Source organism: Oncorhynchus nerka, unplaced genomic scaffold, assembly GCF_034236695.1.
Source record: "Oncorhynchus nerka isolate Pitt River unplaced genomic scaffold, Oner_Uvic_2.0 unplaced_scaffold_1500, whole genome shotgun sequence".
Classification (NCBI taxonomy): domain Eukaryota; kingdom Metazoa; phylum Chordata; class Actinopteri; order Salmoniformes; family Salmonidae; genus Oncorhynchus; species Oncorhynchus nerka.
This window is the reverse complement of record NW_027039814.1, coordinates 28,510-52,889: the sequence shown is the minus strand read 5'-3', so window position 1 is coordinate 52,889 and position 24,380 is coordinate 28,510. Positions and strand designations below refer to the sequence as shown.

The 24,380-nt window shown below is 42.2% G+C and overlaps 1 protein-coding gene across 1 annotated transcript; it reads left to right on the top strand.

Annotated features, from left to right (window-relative positions):
- Positions 1-763: 763 nt before the first annotated feature.
- LOC115120522 (alpha-protein kinase 3-like) lies at positions 764-18,499 on the top strand. The gene is given in 20 exon segments (XM_029649473.2): positions 764-1,045; positions 1,336-1,611; positions 4,544-4,582; positions 5,065-5,186; positions 5,348-5,465; positions 5,620-6,515; positions 6,518-7,252; positions 7,255-7,512; positions 7,515-7,717; positions 11,407-13,228; positions 13,231-13,707; positions 14,205-14,352; positions 14,578-14,705; positions 15,488-15,523; positions 15,758-16,035; positions 16,219-16,307; positions 16,425-16,642; positions 16,743-16,791; positions 16,959-17,147; positions 17,654-18,499. Coding segments are annotated over 19 exon segments (6,066 nt in total). The 5' UTR covers positions 764-1,045; positions 1,336-1,474; the 3' UTR covers positions 17,778-18,499.
- The last annotated feature ends 5,881 nt before the right edge of the window (positions 18,500-24,380 follow it).

Sequence of the window (24,380 nt, the reverse complement as noted above, 5' to 3'; positions counted from 1 at the left end):
AGTGATTGACATCAACCTGCTATGTAAAAGACAGGGCCTGGAACTTACTGAGACACGGCAATGGAAATGTTTAAAAGTTTAATTTAAAATAGCAGCGCAGGAGGAACGTATGCATGTGTAATCTGTGTAATCTGTAATCTGATGACAGGGTGGTCGAACAGTGTCATCACAGCTTAACCAAACAGCAGCCCAACAGATGATGAAACTGACATCCACAACTTGCACGGCAATTCTGTGAAAAACTCACTGAGAACAGCACTTGTTTACATGTTATATCACGAGCATAAAAATATCACAGAGAAGTAACCATAGCAAAATGTTCTATTGCATTTAGACTCACATTTGTCCCAGTATATTTGTCATATGCAGGATCAACAAGCTTGTTGCTGTGGAAGGTCAGTCATTGTAACCAAACACTTTTATGTTTGGAAAGTGGGAGCGATGGGACTGGATGCCTGAATTTACAGCTCTTTTAAATGGACTTTTAAGGCTGGTGTCATCATTCTGATTGACAGGGTCATATGATACTTTAGCACCACGGGCTGTATCAAACACTAAGCATGCACGCTGTTTAAGAGAAGAAAAAGTGCAGTCACACATTGGGCCACATGACAGACCCTCTGCTGTTTTAGAGCGCACGTTTTCCATTGGTAACCAAGTCACACCTCGTGGTGGCCTAACTTGCTTAACCCAAGTTGTAACATTTGGAGGACAACCAACTCTTAGATGGCCTTGTGGCTTCTGACTAAGCATTGTTCCCTATGGATTTATCTCCTCCACAATGCTGGAACAGATATCATCAAAACTCTTTTCTACGGATTCTTTCCCAAAGGCAGTTTTCCTTGTGGTTGTGGGGTATTGTACTTAAAATGGTTCGAAGGCTAGTTTTGGAAAATGTGATGTGCTCTTGTGCCTATTTGTAGGCCTGTTATAAATAGGTTTGGCAGGGTACGCATGCTCATGTTTGATTGGAAATTGCACAGTGCCTTGAGCCGGAGAGAGTGGTGGATCCTTATACAAAGAGACAAAAGGAAAGCTATGAATGGTGAGTTTACCTCAGAGATCTGATGGAAGATAGCTTGTCGATGAATGATTATATAATGGATGTGTTACCAACTGAACATAACAACATTACTTTGAACAAACATCTCTGTTGCTGATATCAGTCTCTATAGTATAAGGCATTACACTACAATTGATGAAGACAATAGAAGTGTTTGCTTTTTTTTTAAACATGTTTTCAAGCTCATAAATATTTACCAAAAAAGGGCATAATCTTGATTTTGTATCTTGTTATTAAAAATAACTTTAGTGTTATTTTTATCTCTCTTTCAGCTGCTATCTCCCAGATTTAGAGCCACAGAAGAAAACCTAATTTGTTTTGGTGGATGTACATCATCATCTGTTGCTTGTTTCTCTGAGGAAGTTTCTCCTGGGGATTTAAGTTTGAAAGAGAAACGTTATTTGTTGGAGAATGAGTTCCAGGAGGCAGATGACCCGCTCCTACTCTGCGGGGGACGGGAGGTCCAGCTCCCACAATGGAGATGATGTCATAGGGAGTAGCAGAGCCAGCAGCCGCAGCTACCTCTCTGATGTCAGGCCTGAAAACAGGTAGACAACCCCTCAGCTCAACACAGGAAATATTACTGTACCTCAACAAGCAACAAGAAAGTTAGAATATGTTTATTACCACATCCCTCTCCTTTGAAGTGAAGTTTAACCATTGATTCGGCATCATTGCATTATGAGGTCTTAATAATAAAACAATAATCATTTAATTTATAATGCCCTTTCAAATTAAAATGATTGGATGGCTTGGATTGAAATGATTTCTCAGTGTGTTAGTTAGTTATAGATAGCGGTGTTAGCTATATTTACATAACATTTACATTTGAGTCATTTAGCAGACACACTCATCCAGAGCCAGTTATAATGCATTCATCTTAAGGCAACTGGATGAGTCAACCACATATCAAAGGCATTGTTGGTTTCCATGGTGTCGTTTACTGCATTTAGGACTGTTTGAATGGCCAGCTGATAGGCAACACTCACTACCGGCTCATAAAAAGCTATGACCATGAAGGTCAGCTCTCAGCTCTTTATAAATAAACTGCATCTCACTGCATGAGCCTGTGTAAAGGCAAACCGTCTTCCAAAATGCATCCTACAAATATAAAAAAGGTTTATGAAAATCCAATCTTCCTACTACTGGGTATGTCTACTTATGGCCAAGTGTGTGCTGCAAAACTATCAAGTCAAGTGAAAACATGTATTCTTAATTATAATAAAATAAAATATTAATGGTACAGATAGTATCGTCATGTAATACTTGCTGACGTCACTTAGTGTTTTTCCACTGTCAGTGGTTTGATTTTGTTTCACTGTAGACACTAGGCAATAGTCAGTCAAAATACAATCTCAAATAAACCCTGGCCTTAGCAGCAGCCGATCTTAATGATCTGGCCGAGAGACTGAAATAGAAGACAACACCAGACAGAGTGACTAGACCTACACTTAAACACTCTGTTTGTGGCCATGATTACAGGCATGACATAGCCACCAATTAAGATGTTGCACTCTATGGTGTATGGAGTGATATTAGTTCCAACAGAAATGGAATCTGAATTCAATCATTTTCAATTCAAAATACATTTCTGAATAGAAATGCAGTTTTTGTTGGTATTAATGTCACTCAATAATGAGCCTGCAATACCTGCATTCTGTATTGAAAGCATTATATTTATATAGAGTCATGTACAGTTGAAGTCAGAAGTTTTACATACACCTTAGCCAAATACATTTAAACTCAGTTTTTCACAATTCCTGACATTTAATCCTAGTAAAAATTCCATGTCTTAGGTCAGTTAGGATCACCACTTTACTTTAAGAATGTGAAATGTCAGAATAATAATAGAGAGAAGGATTTATTTCAGCTTTTATTTTTTTCATCACATTCCCAGTGGGTCAGAAATGTACATACACTCAATTAGTATTTGGTAACGTTGCCTTTAAATTTTTTAACTTGGGTCAAATGTTTCGGGTAGCCTTCCACAAGCTTCCCACAATAAGTTGGGTGATTTTTGGCCCATTCCTCCTGACAGAGCTGGTGTAACTGAGTCAGGTTTGTTGGCCTCCTTGCTTGCACACACTTTTTCAGTTCTGCCCACAAACTGTCTATAGGATTGAGGTTAGGGCTTTGAGATGGCCACTCCAACACCTTGACTTTGTTGTCCTTAAACCCATTTTGCCACAACTTTGGAAGTATGCTTGGGGTCATTGTCCATTTGGAAGACACATTTGCGACCAAGCTTTAACTTCCTGACTGATGACGTGAGATGTTGTTTCAATATATCCACATCATTTCCGCCTTCATGATGCCATCTATTTTGTGAAGTGCACCATTTTTCCTCCAAACATAACGATGGTCATTATGACCAAACAGTTCTATTTTTCTTTTATCAGACCAGAGCACATTTCTCCAAAAAGTACGATCTTTGTCCCCATGTGCAGTTGCAAACGGTAGTCTTTTTTATGGCAGTTTTGGAGCAGCGGCTTCTTCCTTGCTGAGTGGCCTTTCAGGTTATGTTGATATAGGACTCGTTTTACTGTGGATATAGATACTTTTGTACCTATTTCCTCCAGCATCTTCACAAGGTCCTTTGCTGTTGTTTTTCAATTGATTTGCACTTTTCGCACCAAAGTACATGAATCTCTTGGAGACAGAATGTGTCTCCTTTCTGAGCAGTATGACAGCTGCGTGGTCCCATGGTGTTTATACTTGCGTACTATTGTTTGTACAGATGAACGTGGTACCTTCAGGCGTTTGGAAATTGCTCCCAAGGATGAACCAGACTTGTGGAGGTCTACAATTTTTTTTCTGAGGTCTTGGCTGATTTCTTTAGATTTTCCCATGATGTCAAGCAAAGAGGCACTGAGTTTGAAGGTAGACCTTGAAATACATCCACAGGTACACCTCAATTGACTAAAATGATGTCAATTAGCCTATCAGAAGCTTCTAAAGCCATGACATAATTTTCTGGAATTCTCCAAGCTGTTTAAAGGCACAGTCAACCTAGTGTGTATAAACTTCTGACCCACTGGAATTGTGATACAGTGAATTAGAGATGAAATAATCTGTCTGTAAACAATTGTTGGAAAAATTACTTGTGCCATGCACAAAGTAGATGTCCTAACCGACTTGCCAAAACTATAGTTTGTTAGCAAGATATTTGTGGAGTGGTTGAAAAATTAGTTTCAATGACTCCAACCTAAGTGTATGTAAACTTCCGACTTCAACTGTATGTCTCATTACTGTAAAATTAATTTCATATGGACTAAAAGATGGGATTTTGATGTGAATTTGATAACCAATTTCATAACCAATTAAATGTAATAACCAATTAAGGGCATTTGATAACCAATTAAAAGCATGACAATTGTTGATAGTTTATGTAAGAACACTTCTTATTCCATCTTCATTCATGCCAGAACACCTGTACATTGTGCCTGATAAACTGCTTCTATTTGCATCCTCTCTGCATAGCTACTCCAGTCACAGCTATTCTCAGTACAGGCCAACAAGGTACTGTCATGTATTTGTTTCATGAAATTTATTTAAACTAACACCAGCACTTGCAATCTTTAGCTTTCCTTTAGCCTGGCTTATGTTGTCTCACCGTCATGACATTGAGGATGAAAGATGGAACCATGTGTGCTTGGTGAAGTATGTTGGCTGATATTTGATTATAGTGATATTGGATTGCACCAGATATTGCATCACAAACTACATAACACCCATTTTGACCTCTGCAATTCTTATGGAAAGCAAGACAATCCATGGAAATCAAATCACTAGGATATGGAATCACATTATCTTACAGTATGTATGTTTAAATGTGTTGATAAAAATGTCTTTATATGTTTTATAAACTATGCATTTTATATTCCATATATTTTGGCTGTCTTCCATTGCCTGCATAGAAAATTACATATTTTGAAAATAGCTTTGGCCCAGGTTGGAGACATTTGTTTCCATTTGAAAATGTAACTAAGTGTGTTATGCAGGAGCACACTACATTGTGTTATGGCACATTTAACGGAGGAGACCCAGCCATCCTTTGAGACGACATTAAAGTCAAGAGCCGTATCTGAAACCTGTAGCATCAAGTTCACCTGTGAGGTGTCAGGTAAACTCTTCTCTGGTGTGTGAATGGGCGCAATACGTTGTTTGTAATAGCCTACATACTTTGTTGTTGTACTTGCTAACCACTATTATCTATCTGAAGATTTTACAGTAAGTGTGAAATGTAGTCTCTATAACTGTTTCTCTGTTTCAATTTGACTCCAGGTCACCCCGCTCCAGAAGTGACATGGTATAAAGATAATTTGCAATTGGACAGATACTGTGGACTACCTAAATACAACATTTCCCACAATGGACAAAACCATTCACTGCACATTTACAAGTATGTATCAAGATCATAATTGTCATTTGTATTGAAGATGTTAAACATTATCATATTGATGTCAGTTTGGTTTGTATTGATGCACACAAATATTATTTAAAAAATTGTGCAGCAACTGTATAATACAAGTATCTATGATTTGTTTTCTTTACAGTTGCACTATGGAGGATGCAGCCATCTACCAGGCGTCAGCCAGGAACAACAAAGGCATTGTGTCCTGCTCTGGAGTCCTTGAGGTGGGGACGATGAGCGAATACAAGATCCACCAGCAGTACTTCGCCAAGATCAAACTGAAGGCCGAAAACACACGCAGAGAGCTGGAGGAGCCCAAGCCGTGGGACAAGGAGAACCACGGGTCTCCTGGTAGTCGGCAGGAAACACTGAGGACCATCAGTCCAGATCGGTCCCAGAGGAAGCGACGGTCCCCCATGGACCCCAGCCTCAGTGCCAGCTTTATGGAGGATGAAGTGGTTGAGGAGAGCACTCAGGCTCATGCTGGGGAGGCAGAGGCCAGGCTACAGGACACACCTGTGGTGGGGGAAGAAAAACGGGAATCTAACAGGTCCAATGTCAATGGACAGGCAGCCATTACAGAAAATAGCAGCAACAAAGGCCGGACGTATGTTTACGATTCAGTGCAGAAGTCTTTTGCTCCACACACACCAAAAGCATTACTGGCCAAGAAGAAGATAAAGATCTCCAATGGAGAGGATAGTGGGATGACGGCTGATAGCCAAGCAGGGAAGAAGCCTGAGGAGAGAGGGATGAGTGAAGAAAGAGAGGTCAGTGTGACACCCTGTCTGGTTGAGTCCTCACCCTCACTGGGGTCATCAGAAGAGGCCCTGGAAGTGGAGAGTGCTGTTGAAACTTCAGCCTCAAAGACAGAGAATTTAAAATACATTAATCAGTCTGAGAGAGCCCCACTGAACAACACTGTGTCAGTAATGGAAGAAGTGAAGGTCCAAGTGAAGGAGAAAGTACCTGTACAAACCCCACCACACAATGGAGAGCCTAGCATCCTGTCTCCTTCTACTGGGCTCCTCTCTACAGGGAAACCATCTCAGGGAATAAGAGTCAGAATGCTGCAGTGGCTCAGGTGACCCAAAATGTTGTAAATAACAATATTATGGGGAGTCAGAGTACAGTTCCTCCTGTCACCTCAAGTCCTTCAGCTAAACTAAAACCACAACCAAGTCCTTCAGCTAAACTAAAACCACAACCAAGTCCTTCAGCTAAACTAAAACCACAACCAAGTCCTTCAGCTAAACTAAAACCACAACCAAGTCCTTCAGCTAAACTAAAACCACAACCAAGTCCTTCAGCTAAACTAAAACCACAACCAAGTCCTCCTTCAGCGAAATCACAATCACAACCACATCAACCAAGTCCTCCTTCTGTGACGTCACAACCACAACCAAGCCCTTCAGCAAAACCACAGCCACAACCAAATCTTCCTTCTGCAAAACTACAACCACACCCATGTCAATCAAACCCTTCAGTAAAATCACAACTAGGCCCTCATTACCACCACAACCAGATCCTCCTTCTGGGAAACTACAACCACACCAATTCAAGTCCTTCAGTAAAACTACAACCAGGTCCCTCAGTAACACCACAACCACAACCAGATCCTCCTTCTGCGAAACTACAACTACAACCACAACTACAAATACGTCAACCAAGTCCTTCAGAGAAACTCCAAGCAAGTCCTTATGCGAAACCACAACCACAATCACAACAGAGTCCTTCTGCGAAACTACAACCACAACCACTTCAAACAAGTCCTTCCCGAATTTACAACCACAACCAAGTTCCTCTGTCACACCACAACCACAAGCAAGTCCTTCAGTAACAACTCCACAGGTTTTGAGCAACACACCAGAGAACATTAAAACCCATCAAAGCAACGTAACAGACATGGAGGTAGACGATAAGCCTTCTGTCCTGGAACACCTAAACAGCACCACTACTCCACTAAAAGGTCAAACTGAATGCCCGGGGAAGGATTCAGCATCAGTGCTTGAGGTGCTAAACTCAGATAATTATTCCATCATGGAACTGGAACTGCAGTTGAAGTTGCTGGGGAATCAGTGAAGTCAGTACTAACATCACCCTGTAAGAGCAGCGAGGCTGTCTCTGCCTTGCCTCATCGTCTGTGTGAAGAGTCAGGAGATCAGCTGTCTGTGGAGGAAACAAGCACGTGCCTAAAGAATGTGTCTTTGTCTCGACTGCCTGCGCAGCTGGTTGGGGAGGTGAGTGTCTCTGCCCTGTCCCTATGAGCTCATGAAGCGCCTAACGTTTCCAAAACACACCAGCCAGATCAGATCAGTAACACAAGCATCCACAGGGCTATTATTAGACTTTACAAGTATGCCCCTCTCTGTGTGACAAGACGTATGTGTAATGATGCATGTGCTGGCACGGACAGCAGGTATATTACCACTGCTACATATCGAATGGCTGAAAACATGAGTATAGAAATCACAGAGTACCTCAAGACTTCTGTTGTGCGTATGATTTGTGCAATAAGGATTTTGGGAGGTCAACAATCTTAGCTTGTGTGACAGTGTGGGACTGTGAATGGTCTTGGTGGTGGAAAACACATAGCATGAGAGTGAAAAGCACAATGGAACAGATGGTACAGCAATGATGCCTTAAAAGGTTTTGGATTTGTCCAGACATAGAGGCAGAGAGCATGATGGGTAATATTTTTGCTATCCTTGAGAGTTGAGCTGCACTGTTATCCTCGTCTTTTAGTTACACTGTTGGTCGCAGCCATGCCAAACAGAGAGGAAGATGATGTTGTTTTCTGTCTCTCATCCAAAAGGTGTAAATCATTTTAGGCATTGATTATTTTTCTCTCTAAAGAAGACATTTATGATTTCCTACTATTTGGGCTTTTTGAAACACTGCATTTTCTACTGAAGGTATGGAAACAAAGTACTGTGAAAATACTGCTGAGACAGACTTCTGTCCACCTGTTCCATCAAGCAAACCTTTGAATGATCCAAATGACATTGTCTCCCCATGTCTGTATGTGCTAAACCTACAAATATTCAATGTTCCATGTCTGTCTGTGCTTAGTCCACTGTCATACTGTGAACACTGTGTGAGAGAGAGAGACAGGTTATAAAGCACTTTCTTGTTTCAATGAAACCAAAGTAGGCCTACAATAGATTTTTGTACAATGTGAACCTAAGAGCATACACTCCCTTCTGTACTTGTCATTGTAAATGTTCATGTACTCCCCATTTCAATATAATTTGTCAGTTGATTCTTCAAAGGGAATGCATTTTTATTTCACACAACACCATATTTTAGTTCTGTGATATTGAAATCAAAGTAGAAGCAATGTGAATGGTCCTTTCAGTAACTCTGGACTTATCTCATTCACTGATGGAGTGACACATAAGTCACACCGGAGCCAATCCCTCTGGTGCTAATTTCAGCTGACCAATTAGATCTGGTGCTTATTTCAAATGAGTTAGATATCTCTTACTGTTATGTTTATCTAAGACTAAAGGAACATGAGCTCAGACCAGGAGTTAATCTCACAACAGATCCACATTCACTCTGGTCGAAACATTAGACTACCTCGTCCTGTATTGTGGGACTGCACTGTGTTTGTGAGGGTATTGTTCATCTCTTTGGCTCATCAAAGGACATATTAAGTGAAGTAATAATCATCTCATAATCAAATGAGTGCAGTTTAACAGCACTACCCCACCAGTAGACAGTATTCAAATCTTTCTATCTGATGGGTTGAACCTGTGTGAATTATAGTGACTACAAGCCATAGCTGTCAAGTCAAGAACAGTTTGTGAGATAGTAACAGAGTTATAACTGGAAAACAGAATTGCTTCATCCATTGACCAGGTTCCAATTAGTAAATATGTCTGAGCACTCAGCACTTAACACGAGAGCGAGCTCAAAATTGAAAACAAGATTCATTCGTTAGATACATTACATGACCAAAAATATGTGGACACCTGCTATGGAGTTGGTCCACCCTTTGCTGCTATAACAGCCTCCACTCTTCTGGGAAGGCTTTCCATTAGATGTTGGAATATTGCTGCGGGGACTTGCGTCCATTAATCTACAAGAGCATTAGTGTAATCAGGCACCTGTCTTGGGCGATGAGGGCTGGCTCGCTGTCGGCGTTCCAATTCATCCCAAATGTGTTCGATTGGGTTGAGGTCAGGGCTCTGTGCAGTCCAGTCATGTTCTTCCACACTGATCTCTACAAACCATTTCTGTATGGACCTCGCTTTGTGCATGGGGTATTGTCATGCTGAAACAGGAAGAGGCCTTCCCAAAACTGTTGCCACAAAGTTGGAAGCACAGAATCTAGAATGTCAATCTATGCTGTAGCGTTAAGATTTCCATTCACTGGAACTAAGGGGCCTAGCCCAAACCATGAAAAACAGCCCCAGACCATTATTCCTCCTCCACCAAACTTTAGAGTTGGCACTAAGCATTCAGACAGGTAGCATTCTCCTGGCATCCGCCACACCTAGATTTGTCCGTCGGACTGACAGATGGTGAAGCATGATTCATGATTTCAGAGAACGCGTTTCCACTGCTCCAGTGTCCAATGGCAGCGAGCTTTACACCACTCCAGCCAACGCTTGGCATTGCGCATGGTGATCTTAGGCTTGTGTGTGGCTACTCGGCCATGGAAACCCATTTCAGAAAGTTCCCGACGAACAGTTATTGTGCTGAGCTTGCTTCCAGAGATAGTTTGGAATTCGGTCGTGAGTGTTGCAACAGAGGACAGACCATTTTTACGCGCTACATGCTTCAGCACTCGGGGGTCCCGTTCTGTGAGCTTGTGTGGCCTACCACTTCAAGGCTGAGCCGTTGTTGCTTCTAGACGTTTCCACTTCACAGTAACAGCACTTACAGTTGACCTGGGCATCTCTATCAGGGCACAAATTTGACGAACTGACTTGTTGAAAATGTGGCATCCTATGACGGTTCCATGTTGAAAGTCATTGAGCTCTTCAGTAAGGTCACTCTACTGCCAATGTTTGTCTATAGAGATCACATGGCGGTGTGCTCAAATGTATACACCTGTCAGCTACGGGTGTGGCTAAAAATAGAACACAAAGAGGACAGAGGAACTCCACTCATTTGAAGGTGTTTTGTCCAGTTGAGGACTTGTGAGGTGTCTGTTTCTCAAACTAGACACTCTAATGTACTTGTCCTCTTGCTCAGTTGTTCAAATGTTTTCTATTCTGGTTAGTGCCAGTTTGCTTGTTCTGTGAAGGAAGTAGTCACAGCGTTGGAATGCTGGTCTTCTAGGCAGAACAAGAAAGACTTAGAAAAAAAGTCTTTCTCAGACTGGCCAATAAAAATAAAAGATTAAGATGGGCAAATAATTGCAAAAGGAATGGACAATTAGACACTATAAACTTGGATTAGCTAACTCTGCCATTGGAACACAGGAGTGATGGTTGTTGATAATGGGCTCTGTATGAATACTTTTAAATACATTCTGACATCACTGTTTGCACATTGTGGATGTGGACTGGTGTTTTGGAGAAAAGGTCAAGTAGTCTTTAAACACATCTGCAGTTCATAAGATAATGCTTTTATTTTTTTATTTTTTTATTATTTTTTAGCCCTTTTTCTACCCATTGTGGATGTGGAATGTATTTCAGTTTGTCGGAGAAAAGGTCAAGCCTTTGTTGTTATTTTCAGTCTTTAACACTTACAGCAGAGTCTCTTTGGTGACTTGTTCATAAGATAACACTTTTAAGTTTTTGATGTGTATATAACAATGATGTGTGTTTATGTGTCATGGATATGACTGCAGCAAAGTATTTACAGAATGCAATACAGCACCCTTAAGCACTGCGCCACCAGGGAGGTGCAGTGTTTTTTTTATGTGATTATAACAATGAATGTAAATCTGTCTCTGCTTTTATTGTGCCTCAAGGTTACACAGAACCACAGACAGACAGAGAGAGAGTGGAAGGGAACACCTGTCGGGCAAGAACCTGTAATACTAACCATCCGGAGAAAGCTGGACGGACAATCACCTTCGCCACGACAACGTTCTCCATCGTCATCGGACAGAGAAGTCACAGCAAATGCCAACAAACGATCTCCTACTTTGCACAATCCTCCGAGCCAATCGGCCTCTGACAAAATGATGCAGGGCACACAGGATCATTCCAGGGGATCAAATGAGAGCCATACATTACCTTTTACAGAGCCACTAAAGTCACCCCTGGAAAGCCCGGGTGTTGGTGAGAAAACCTTGGGGTGTAGTGTTTCCTCAGTAGGCCAGCAAGGCCAAGTTGAGATAGCTATAAAAACCGTTGGTGAGACAGAAATACAAGTTGACGTTAAAGTACAGGGTAATAATTTGGCTGAGTTACATGCACAGGGAGGCAGTTATGAGAGAAGAGTTGACATGGAAACTGTTTATAAAGTTAGCAAAGTTCAGGAAGGTGAAATTGCACCTGAAAAGAAAACCGTTGAAAGTATAGCAGTGGCTGTATGGGATGAGAAGAGTATACCTGTGTTGAAGATGGCAGAATGCCAAGATCTTTCTCTAAATCCCCGCTTTCAGCCTATTATTCCAGACACATCACAGACGGCTGACACAACAACAAGTGTCCCAAACACAAACATCTCAGAGCAACAAGCAAAAGCCCCAACACCTGTAGCCAAAGTCATGTCTATTGCCGAGATTCTAAGGTCACAAATGGAGAAAAGTGCCCCTACAGAAGTAAGTCCAGTGTCACCCATTTCAGATGCACCCATTTCAGTGGCACTTATTTCAGTAGCTACCATTTCAATGCCCCTTATACAAAGTCTAAACACAGACCAACAACCTAAATGTCCCCCATCAACTGACATACAGGATGTGAGAATGCAAAGTCCAGAGTTGAGGATGGATGAGAGAGAGTACAGGCAGGAACCTGAGAAAGACACTTGTAAGAAGGAAACCAATATGTCTGTCAGTTCTATTTCAGCTTCAAATGTAGAATATAGATTTAATACCTCTGAACCAGAACGAGTTGAGACACCCATAGTTACTCCTGTGACTGAAGCCTCACCTAAAGCTTTTGTTATTCCTCCTATCTCTATTGTAGACATGGACGGCACTTTAGAGAACAGTAATCCTCCTGTATGTATAGTAATGGACATTGAAAGTGTCATGGATACAGAGCGGGAGCATCTTTTGGATCACAATGCTGATATTAGTCTGGCTGCGAATAAGGATGGTCAAAAAGAGTCTTCTCTTGTTACTCCTGAGCAGAAGTCCTTGGACATCACAGTTCCTCCTCCATCCATCTCATCTGTTACCTTCCCTGCAGAGAAACAACAAACACTAGAAAATACAGTCAAAGGGATGGATTCTTCACACTCACTGCCTCCAGTGTTCAGCAGTCGACATGGCAGAGACAAAACGTGTGCTTCTCCCCTTTCGGAGCGTTCCACAGAATCTAGCTCACTTCCTAGTGCCACTGAGAACCAGCGTTTTTCTACAAAAAATACAGCATTTACAAACAACATTGCAACCCCAACATTGCAACCTGTCAGTGAAAAACAGAGAGACTCTTCACCAGATACTGATATGATTTTAGATCGGAGTGAAGCATGCGAACCTGATGTTCCTCAGCCTGGTCCTCAGACTGTACGAAGGTTTGATACCAACGGTTCCCCAAGTAGTGAGACACAAGGGTCAGTACCTGTTCCCACCATTCCGTTGGGTGGCAAAAGCTCTCCATCCAAGGTGGTGAAAGTTGAGGATATTCAAAGCCAGACTCTTCAACATCTGTCTCAGTCACTGAAAGCAGTACTGGCCTGCTGAAGGGATCAGACAGTGTGTCCCCCATGCCCTCAGCCACACCAAAGGAGCTGGCCTCCGGTGCTAGACGCAAAATCTTAATCTCGAAACCCAAAGGAGAGGACCCTGGAGCTGTTGCTTCACAGATTGACACCCAGAGCCCCCAGAGAGAGGAGGTCCTCAGGATGAGCTCCAGGCTATGCCCAGAGTCCTCCTCTCCCATGTCCCCTGGGCTGTCCCGCAGGTCGCCCCTGCTGCAGCCCCCCAATGGCCAGCGCACCCCTCCAACAGAGAGACGCTCCCCACTGCTCAGTAGGAGGAAGCTGGCTCCAACTCCAGAGACCCTCAAACAGAGCCAGGAACCTGCCCTGGAGACAACCGCCACTACCAAGACTGAGGAGAAACCAGCTGAAAAGGACAAGCATAACCCATTCAAAGGTAAACTCCTTTCAAGATATATCAGCTTAGTGTAAAAAAAAAGTTTAAAAAAGGGTGAATGATGTTGGTATACTTTTAGAGAGTAGCTAGTCTTATTCAACTAAATTAACCATTGGAGTCAGTGTAGTTTCTTTGGCTAAGCTTCAGGAGGGAGTGCTATCAAGAGCCTTCATGCTTCCTCTGTTTGCTTTGACACTGTCACGAGATGGATCGTCAGTTATAGATATAGGATTAATAGAACTGGCTTACAACCTCTAAACCTGGCAATTTGACTGTGATAAGGTGGTCATTCTATTTCTATGAGGCCAGCTACTTGCCAGGTGGGATTACATGGAGGCTTAACTGAAATAGTATCCATATTACTTAAAGTTAGGAAGCTGAAACATAAGAAAGTGTTTATCTTTACCTAGTTGTGCCTGTCTGTCGGGAGTCCCTCTCTTACTGGCACTAATCTCTCTCTCTCCCCTCCTCTCTTTATCTCCCCCCTCTCTCTCCAGCTCCTCAGGTCATCAGGAAGATTAGAGGAGAGCCCTTCTCAGATGCGGCAGGACATCTGAAGCTGTGGTGCCAGTTCTTCAACGTTCTTAGTGACTCCACAATTAAGTGGATCAGGGATGAGGTGGAGATCGCTGAGGTTAAAAGAAGGTGAGTCCTCCATGCAGGCTGCCTTGACGTGAAATTCTGTAGCCAAAATGTGGAAAATATTGTTTATAAAAGGGAGTCAACAATAAAATAATCACGACAGTTTTCCTGATGGCAACAATGTAAAGGTGTTGTAGAGACACCGTGTGACTGACAAATTCTAGTTAGAGCTTTCTGAAACTCTGTTTATTTTGCTGTGCTGTCCATCCCTGATGGTGTGTTTCCCAGTGCAGGAGATGAGACTCAGGTAGCGTTGGCTATTGTCCAGACGTCCAGCAGAGACTGTGGAGTTTATGGCTGCACCATCACTAATGAATACGGGACAGACACAACAGACTTCCTACTGAGTGTTGACAGTATGTACACTAGTGTCTCAGTTCAATCTCTGAAGTTGTTTCAACACGTAATCTCCTATATCTTTATATCTCTTATCTCTCATTCTGTCGACTAGAATCTATTTTTTTGCAGTACTCTCTGGTGTATTTTATCTCCTATATCTTTATATCTCTTATCTCTCATTCTGTCGACTAGAATCTATTTTTTTCAGTACTCTCTGGCGTGTTTTATCTCCTATATCTTTCAAGTTTTATTTGTCACATGCACAAGTACAGTGAAATGCTAAACTTGCAAGCCCTTCCCAACAGTGCAGTATTCAATGTCAAAATAGTATAACAAAAAAACTGGAGAAATAAGAAATAAGAGAGGAAACAAAATAAATAGAAGAATGTAAGTTATATACAGGGTCAATGCCAGTACCACATTTACAATGTGCAGGAATACTGGAGTAGTTAAGGTTGATATGTACATGTAGGCAGGGATCAGGAGGAAGTGACTGGTAGCAGGATTAATAATAATAGTAAACAATATGGCAGCCGTATAAGTGGAGGGTGGGTATGTGTGTGGTGGTGAGTGTGTGTATCTGAGTGTGTGTGGGTGTTAGTGTGGGTGTGTGAGTGTGTGTATATGAGTGTGTGTGTGGGTGTTAGTGTGGGTGTGTGAGTGTGAGTGTGCAAGAAAGTCAGTGTAGGCGTGATAGGTGGATATACATAAACTGGGCTGAAAAGTGACTGGTAACAGGAATATATAAATACTTAGCATCTTGCAAGCTCTTATTCTTTCTACTCTGTCTTTTTTGCAGTACTCTCTGGCATGTTTCTGCGTGAGGATCAAGAAGGTAAGATTACATTTGTCTATTATTTGTTAGGATGTAATTGGTGTTCAGTACTGTCCGGTCACACCCCATCATTTGCCTTGTGAGGCACCTGATCCCCAAGCTTACATGAATGGTTCGCGCCGTTCAACTAGCCATTCATGGAAGCTTGCAGGATCAGGTGGCTCACGATGCAGCCTCATAATACCACTTCCAGTGCATTATATTTGATGATGTTACTATCTTTCCTCTCTACAGTGGGAGAGGAGATAGAGATGAGTCCACTACTGTTCACCAAGGGCCTGGCTGACTCTGGCGTCTGGGGAAGTAAGTTCTTTGGGCGTATCATGATGGAGGAGGCCCATATAGGAGAGGGCTGCTCCCACAAGGCCTGCAGAGTGAAGGTCATCTATGGGCTGGAGCCAGTGTTTGAGTCTGGGACCACATGTTACATCAAGGTGAAGAGCCCCATCGCCTACTACGGAGTCAAGGAGGAGAGCAACCTGGTCGAGAGAAACCTGGCAATCACCCAACAGGTGAAGGGTTTTACTTCTTTAACATAAAGTAAATGTTTAATGAAAATCAATGGAAATTGGGCCAATGTAATGATATTATTGATGTTATGAAAGGAATCAAAAAATCATTTAGTCAAAGCTCTGATCCCTAACCCAATTAAAGTTTTTCTGTCTGATCATGAATGCAATCTTCTTTCCATAAAGGAATGTAGACTTCAGAACATCGCTCGTGAATACTGCAAGATCTTTGCTGCGGAATGTAGGGTGATAGGAACCTTTGGAGAAGTGCTGGAGTGAGATCATCAAAATGATACAAACTTGCACATAAAAACAATGTTTTTTCATATTATTTCACTACTTTGTTTAGCCTTCTGTCATACCACAGTGTGTGTATGTTCTTGGTTACACAGAGTGATCCCAGTCCACCATATGTATCGGCCTGCCAACACCATTCCCCATGCCACGGTGGAGTCTGACCTGAAGGGGGTCTATCTGAGGTACTGTCTGATGGACGCTACGGGCCGGCTGGTCATGAGAACTGGCTCAGAGGCGGCACTGAAGTGTTGTACTCTGCAGCACTGGATTCTCCAGTGGACCAATGGAAACCTGCTGCTCACTCGGATGGAAGGTACAGTGTCCATAGTCTCGGATGACTAACTCTAGCAGGACAATGCTTTGGCTGAATAACAGAACAGGTCAAATGAACTGTAATTGTGATTGTGCTGCAGGTGTTGACTTCAAGATCACAAACGTTGGAATTTCCATCAAATCGAAAGGGTTGGTAGGCCTATAATTTATTCTGAAACATTGTGTTCTAGAGATATTCATGACTACATAGACCATTTACAATTACAATACTGTAATAACAAACTCTGGCACGAAGCTCTGTCAACAAACTGTTCCTTTACTCATCTGTAACATTGAATCTGTTGTTATTATTCCAGGTACCAAAGTCTCACGATCACAGAAAATCCCAATGTGTTTGAGCAGTTTGTCTCTCAGCACCAGTGTAACTACTACTGCGGCCTCCTCAGCCTGAGGTCCCTGAAGACACAGGACTCCCTGCAGACCCCAGCCAAACCCAAGTGCTCCAGGAGCCCCCTGCTCCACCGTAAGATGGGCGGCTCCTCCAGGTATGAACCACTGCCATTGTGCCCTTCAGCAAGGCACTTAAAGGACAACTATTATTTGGTATTTGTTTCATTAGTCTTTTGTTGATATAGTCCCAAAATGTTTTGCATGTCAGCAATCAGGTTTTCAAGATATGTAACGTTCAAAATTGAGAAATCTGGCCCGAATAATGCATTTTACATCATATGATGCAAACGCAGCATCAGAGGATGCAAAATGCATCATTCAGGCAAGATTTCTGTATTTTGAAAGTTACATATCTTGAAAACTTGATTGCTGACATGTAAAACATTTTGGGACTATATCAACAATGGACTAATGAACCAAATACCAAAAGATAGTTTTAGGATGGAGTTTTCCTTTAACCCCCAAATCCTCTCCATCCAAGGGCGCTGACCCTGTGGCGGACCCTGTAACCTCTCAACGTGTGTCTAGGGGTGTTATTAAAAGGGTAGAAGTCGAAGTTTGTGCTAGCCAAATTGATTAATAAAGTACCTATTTTATTCAGTCCCCAGCCCTCCAGGAAGGCCACAGGAAGCCCCCGGTTGATCAGAAAGCCAGCACAGCCAGAGGACAGCAAAGCCACCGCCAAGCACAAGGCCGTTGATGTTCCCAATGTTGTCCGAAGATAGAATGGGCCGTAGAAAGCAAGCAACTGCTTTTCTCAATAAAGAGAATAAATGCTGAACCAGATATGGAATTACTGCCAGACTTGTCTTCCCACCTATAGAGCTTTCGGGGAGCTGGGAGCCGGTCTGGGATGAAAGGCTGGTGACCCCTCCTCCAAGCCGTGACAGACAGACAGACAGACAGACAGACAGACAGACAGACAGACAGACAGACAGACAGACAGACAGACAGACAGACAGACGAGATCAGATCAGATCGAGAAAGAGAAGGCCAGGTGAAGGAAGAACTTGAATTTGAAATGAATGACACACTAGTATGTCCTTCAAATTATTAAATTACACATTAATTTCACTAATGAATACATTCTTAATTTATTGAGTAGATCACATAAAATTTTAGGCTAAAGCTTTCACATTATACAGGGATTCCTATTGCATATTAGTAATAATTTGGAGTAGTAATTCACAGTAGTAATTCACAAGGTTAGCACGCCAGCTCGATTCAGGTCCCAACAACATGAACATCTAGGGGAAATAAATTTAAAGGGCCTGTTATAGAGTTCAAGATTATCTTCAATGGTGCACAGTGCTCAGGATAATAGTTATGTTAAGAAAACTATGCCCTAAGAATGTAGCGTATATTGTTTTCCATGACACTGTGAATAAAAACGTGGTTCTTTTTATACTGTAAATGTGCCTACGTTTTCATGTTGTATGACATTCATGTAGAAAATGCTCACTGGATGCAATGGCTGTAAATTAAAATGAAATATATTGAAATTAAGCCTCTTATTGACCAAGGTGTGTTTTTCTCAATGAAACAGAGTGCTACCCTGGAAACCATTTGACATGTAATGTATCTCAGTCGTAAATAATGACGTGGGCTAGCCGCTATGTCACTTGCTGTAATCTGACATATAAGTATCTGACATTACAGATGTAGGATCGTAATTTGGGTCACCCTGTTGCAGGAAAACTGTACCACTTGGGTAATGATTTACCTTGATGACATATCCATAATCTATAAGCATTTCATGAACGTGTTATAACAGATCCCAACCACATTATTAAAGGTTAATTCAATATATCCATAGCCTATCTATAACTTAAGTAATGTCATGCTATACAAGAGCTCATATTTAGGTTTCTTAATAGATCCTCATTACAATGACAGTATAGGCCCATGACTTACCTTCTGCTTCTTCTTCTCACTTGGCTCAATGGTACATGAAGATCCCCAAAGGCTTGAATCATAAAGGTACATTTTACGGATCAAATTGTGTAGTTGAGGGTAAAGGTGTACCGGTTCACCAAACCCATGGTTCGATTATATTGGAGTTTTGGGGTTCAGTTTCGGGACAGCGGAAAAAATAGATAGAAACAGTTTTAATTTGTGTTTATTTGGGAAAATACGCAAAATTTAAAGCACCCTATTTGTGGCCAAAGTCCAGTTTCTGTGACGTCATTCACAATGTTTCTGGTATTGTCTGTGACAAGGATTGTTAGGTTGGGCCTCAAGTAGAGGTCTAAAAAGTTGGACACGATCCGAAATTAGACTTGGGGCTTTCCCACCCGGTGTAATATGCACAAATAAATGTTTCAATTCAGAGACCCACTCCGAATGGACCTGAGGACATGGTTGGATCCGAGTGAGGGAAGTAGCAGAAAAATATATTTGAAAGCTACTTTAAACAGGGCTGATTAAGTGCAAAGGAGAGCAGGCGGAGGAGGGGCCTTGCAGTGTGTGTACTTTGAGTGAGTGAAACAGGAGCAAGGAGGGAGGGAGAGGCAGAAACCAACCTAGGTTATTTATCTTCCAATATGATTATGTAGTACCTGTCTTGACTGCATCAATACGAGAGAAGCTAGTTAGCTAAGATAGCTAACTACCCCTTACAAAAATGAATTTGTTGCTGCAAACTTCCCACAAGTTTGTGGCAAATTTGCTGCAAACTAAATAGTGTGCAACAAAATGTTGCCAGACGTTTGTAAACGTTTGCCACTAGTGGTGAATCTGCAGCAAACATTTGGCAACAATAATATTCACTATCACTAGTGGCAAACAGTTGATGACCAATCAAAGGGATTAGAAACAGCTGTTGGAAATTGGAAACCAAGTTAGCTAGCTAGCTACAGTACCTACCAACATTGTCTGGTGAGTGTCTAACTTATTAATTCAACTTTAAAATGGTATTAGCTAAATTATGCCTAGTTAAATGTCATGTTTTATCAGATAGAGTGAAACATTTGTTGATACCAGTTTCATTCTGTCTGCGCCACGCCACTGACGTTAGCTATCATATTTGTGCACAATTCATGTGATTGGTAGCTAACTAATCATTTGGTTTTTTTTAGGTGTCGTTTAATAACAATATGCATGTCAACACAGTGCATTCGGAAAGTATTCAGACCCCTTCACTTTTTCCACATTTTGATATGTTCCAGCCTTATTCTGATTAAATAAATAAAAATACTAATTACTCTACACACAATACCCGATAATGACAAAGTGAAAACAGGTTTTTAGAATTCTTTTCAAATGTATTAAAAATAAAAAACAGAAATACCTTATTTACATAAATATTCAGACCCTTTGCTATGAGACTTGGAATTGAGCTCAGGTGCATCCTGTTTCCTTTGATCATCCTTGAGATGTTTCTACAACTTGATTGGAGTCCACCTGTGGTAAATTCAATTGATTGGACATGATTTGGAAAGGGACACACCTGTCTATATAATGTCCCACAGTTGACAGTGCAAAAACAAAGCCATGAGGTTGAAGGAATTGTCCGTAGAGCTCAGTGAAGATTGTGTCGAGGCACAGATCTGGGGAGGGGTATAGATAGCTAAGTCCGGCTGGCCAGATAGCTAGGCCTGAGATATCAGAGGGCAAAATTACATAGCGTTCTGTCATCACCATGTAATAATATACAGCACCACCGGAGCTATGGATAGTAAGGCTACATTAGAGCTGCACGCCACTGATAATAACCTATTTCATTCTTAATCATTCTAATATTTCAGATCAAAAGAGCAAACATATAATTGCTGTAAGACATTCACTTGAAGAAACATCAAATTGAGGGAAATACTGCAATTTCAGTCAAAGGGGAATATAATTCCCTTGTTCATGGATTGGATATGTCTGACAAAGAGTAGTACAATATGTAATGTATGACAGACACTGTACTACTAACTCATTTAGAAACCAATGGGTTTATAGATTCAAATAGTCAGTGCACAGCTGCTGATGTAGCTGTGAATTATGCCAGAAACCACATATGTACCCAGGACCTCAAATTAACAGCACCTCAAGTGTCCCTATTCTGTACACTAGATGTCAGCATAGCACAAACAGAGACAATTTACTAAAGTAAAACAAAAATTGAGTGGTAGTTACTTTTCTTATATTACTAAAGCACTTAAATATTGTTTTGTATAGTTTCTATAGATCAGCAGTGTTTGGGAAGAAATTGCCCAAGTTCATCAATGTTATTATTCATGATTCCCTGTGGTTTTATGAGAAAGAGAGCGAGAGAAAGACAGATGAGCGATGGCTGCACATGCAGGTGTGAAACCTCAATGTGAGACTTGTTGCGGAGCTCGGGCTGAGTGTACTACTCCCCCCCCCCCCCCCCCCCAATCCTTGCTTGGCGACTTATTGTATACGCACACTTGTGATGTCATAATTCCGTCAGTCAGTGAGAGAGAGGGTCAGGAGCTGTCAGCGTCAGTGCAGTCTCAACGTAGTGATGACAGACAAATCAGTATGATGGTGGTGGATGGCAGCGGAGATTTCAACTGGAGAGAAATCATTACTCACAGCGACAGCCTTTATTTGGGTTTAATCTGTGACAGGATCTAGAGGGGAATTTAGACAGCACAACATAAATAAATAAGGAGGAAGTGTTATTAGAGGTTCAGATCAGATACCCACCAACAGGAACAAGAGTGTTTGTGTTTCTGAATAGACCGAGGGCTCTATCAATGTCGACCACCAACATTTGAGATTCTCAAAGCACGTGTCAAATTGATTCCACGGAGGGCCGAGTGTTCGTTTTTTTTTGCTCCACCCTTGTACTTGATTTATGAATTAAGGTCACTAATTATTAGGAACTCCCTCACCTAGTTGTCTAGGTCTTAACTGACCATCTTACCGATCCTCGAGTATGGCGATGTCATTTACAAAATAGCCTCCAACACCCTACTCAACAAATTGGATGCAGTCTATCACAGTGCCATCCATTTTGTCACCAAAGCCCCATATACTACCCACCACTGCGACCTGTACGCTCTTGTTGGCTGGCCCTCGCTTCAAACTCTTCACCAAACCCACTGGCTCCAGGTCATCTACAAGACCCTGCTAGGTAAAGTCCCGCCTTATCTCTGCTCGCCGGTCACCATAGCTGCACCCACCCGTAGCACGCGTTCCAGCAGGTATATCTCACTTGTCACCCCCAAAGCCAATTCCTCCTTTGGCCGCCTCTCCTTCCAGTTCTCTGCTGCCAATGACTGGAACGAACTACAAAAATCTCAAACTGGAAACACTTATCTCCCTCACTAGCTTTAAGCACCAGCTGTCAGAGCAGCTCACAGATCACTGCACCTGTACATAGCCAATCTATAAATAGCCCAAAACAACTACCTCTTCCCCTACTGTATTTATTTATTTATTTTGCTCCTTTGCACCCCAGTATTTCTACTTTGCACACTCATCTACTGTCAAATCTACCATTCCAGTGTTGTAATTGCTATATTGTATTTACTTTGCCAACATGGCCTGTTTATTGCCTTTACCTCCCTTATCTCACATTATTTGCTCACATTGTATATAGACTTATTTTTCTACTGTATTATTGACTGTATGTTTGTTTTACTCCATGTGTAACTCTGTGTTGTTATATGTGTCGAACTGCTTTGCTTTATCTTGGCCAGGTCGCAGTTGTAAATGAGAACTTGTTCTCAACTTGCCTACCTGGTTAAATAAAGGTTAAATAAAAAAAATAAAAATAAAAAATTGAAGGGAAAAAAATTAAACCTGCAGACACTCGTACCTCCACGGAATGAGTTTGACACCCCTGCTCTACAGCACTGAAATATACATGTACACTCAGCATTACAGTCAGTTGCAATACAACACGCAAGAAACAAACGCTGACATAATGCTCACGATACAATCATGTCCTTATATTGCCTTCTCATAATATAAATCAACCACCACATTTGGGCTCTCATCACATCAAACAGACAAAGCGTCAATACAGAACTAAGATCGAATCGTACTACACCGGCTCAGACGCTCGTCGGATGTGGCAGGGCTTGCAAACCATTACAGACTACAAAGGGAAGCACAGCCAAGAGCTGCCCAGTGACACGAGCCTACCCGATGAGCTAAACCACTTCTATGCTCGCTTCGAGGCAAATAACACTGAATCATGCATGAGAACACCAGCTGTTCTAGAGTCAGTGAGTCAGTGACCGAGTCAGTGAAGACTGGGAAGTGGGTAGTGTCCCTGGGAACTGTCTCCCTGTCCGAGTCAGTAATACTAACATGTTTTAAGCAGACCACCATCGTGCCTGTGCCCAAGAACACTAAGGTAACCTGCATAAATGACGACCGACCCGTAGTACTCGTCTGTAGCCATGAAGTGCTTTGAAAGGCTGGTCATGGGTCACATTAACACCATCATCCCAGAAACCCTAGACCCCAATTCGCATACCGCCCCAACAGATCCACAGATGATGCAATCTCTATTGCTCTCCACACTGCCCTTTCCCACCTGGACAAAAGGAACACCTATGTGAGAATGCTATTCATTGACTATAGCTCAGCATTCAACACCATAGTGCCCTCAAAGCTTATCAATAAGCTAAGGACCCTGGGACTAAACACCTCCCTCTGCAACTGGATCCTGGACTTTCTGACGGGCCGCTCCCAGGTGGTAAGGGTAGGTAACAACACATCCGCCACGCTGATCCTCAACACAGGGGCCACTCGGGGGTGCATGCTCATTCCCCTCCTGTACTCCCTGTTCACTCATGACTGCATGGCCAGGCACGACTCCAACACCATCACTAAGTTTGCCGATGACGCAACAGTGGTAGGCCTGATCACCGACAACGATGAGACAGTCTATAGGGATGAGGTTAGAGACCTGGCCGTGTGATGCCAGGACAACAACCTCTCCCTCAACCTGATCAAGACTAAGGAGATGATTGTGGACTACAGGAAAAAGAGCACGCCCCCATTCTCATCAGTGGGGCTGCAGTGGAGCAGGTTGAGAGATTCAAGTTCCTTGGTGTCCACATCACCAACAAACGAGCATGGTCCAAGCACACCAAGACAGTCATGAAGAGGGCACAACAAAACCTATTCCCCATCAGGAGACTGAAAAGTTTGGGCATGGGTCCTCAGATCCTCAAAAGGTTCTACAGCTGCACCATCGAGAGTATGGTTGCATCACTACCTAGTCCTCTCATAAACCTAACCAGTTGTTCTCAATTTGTGTCATGGCAATGCTGTTTCCGAGCAATATTGAGAGCTTTAGTGGCTGGTGTTCTGGGCACTTATTCATAAAGTGTCTCAGGGTAGGAGTTCTGATCTAG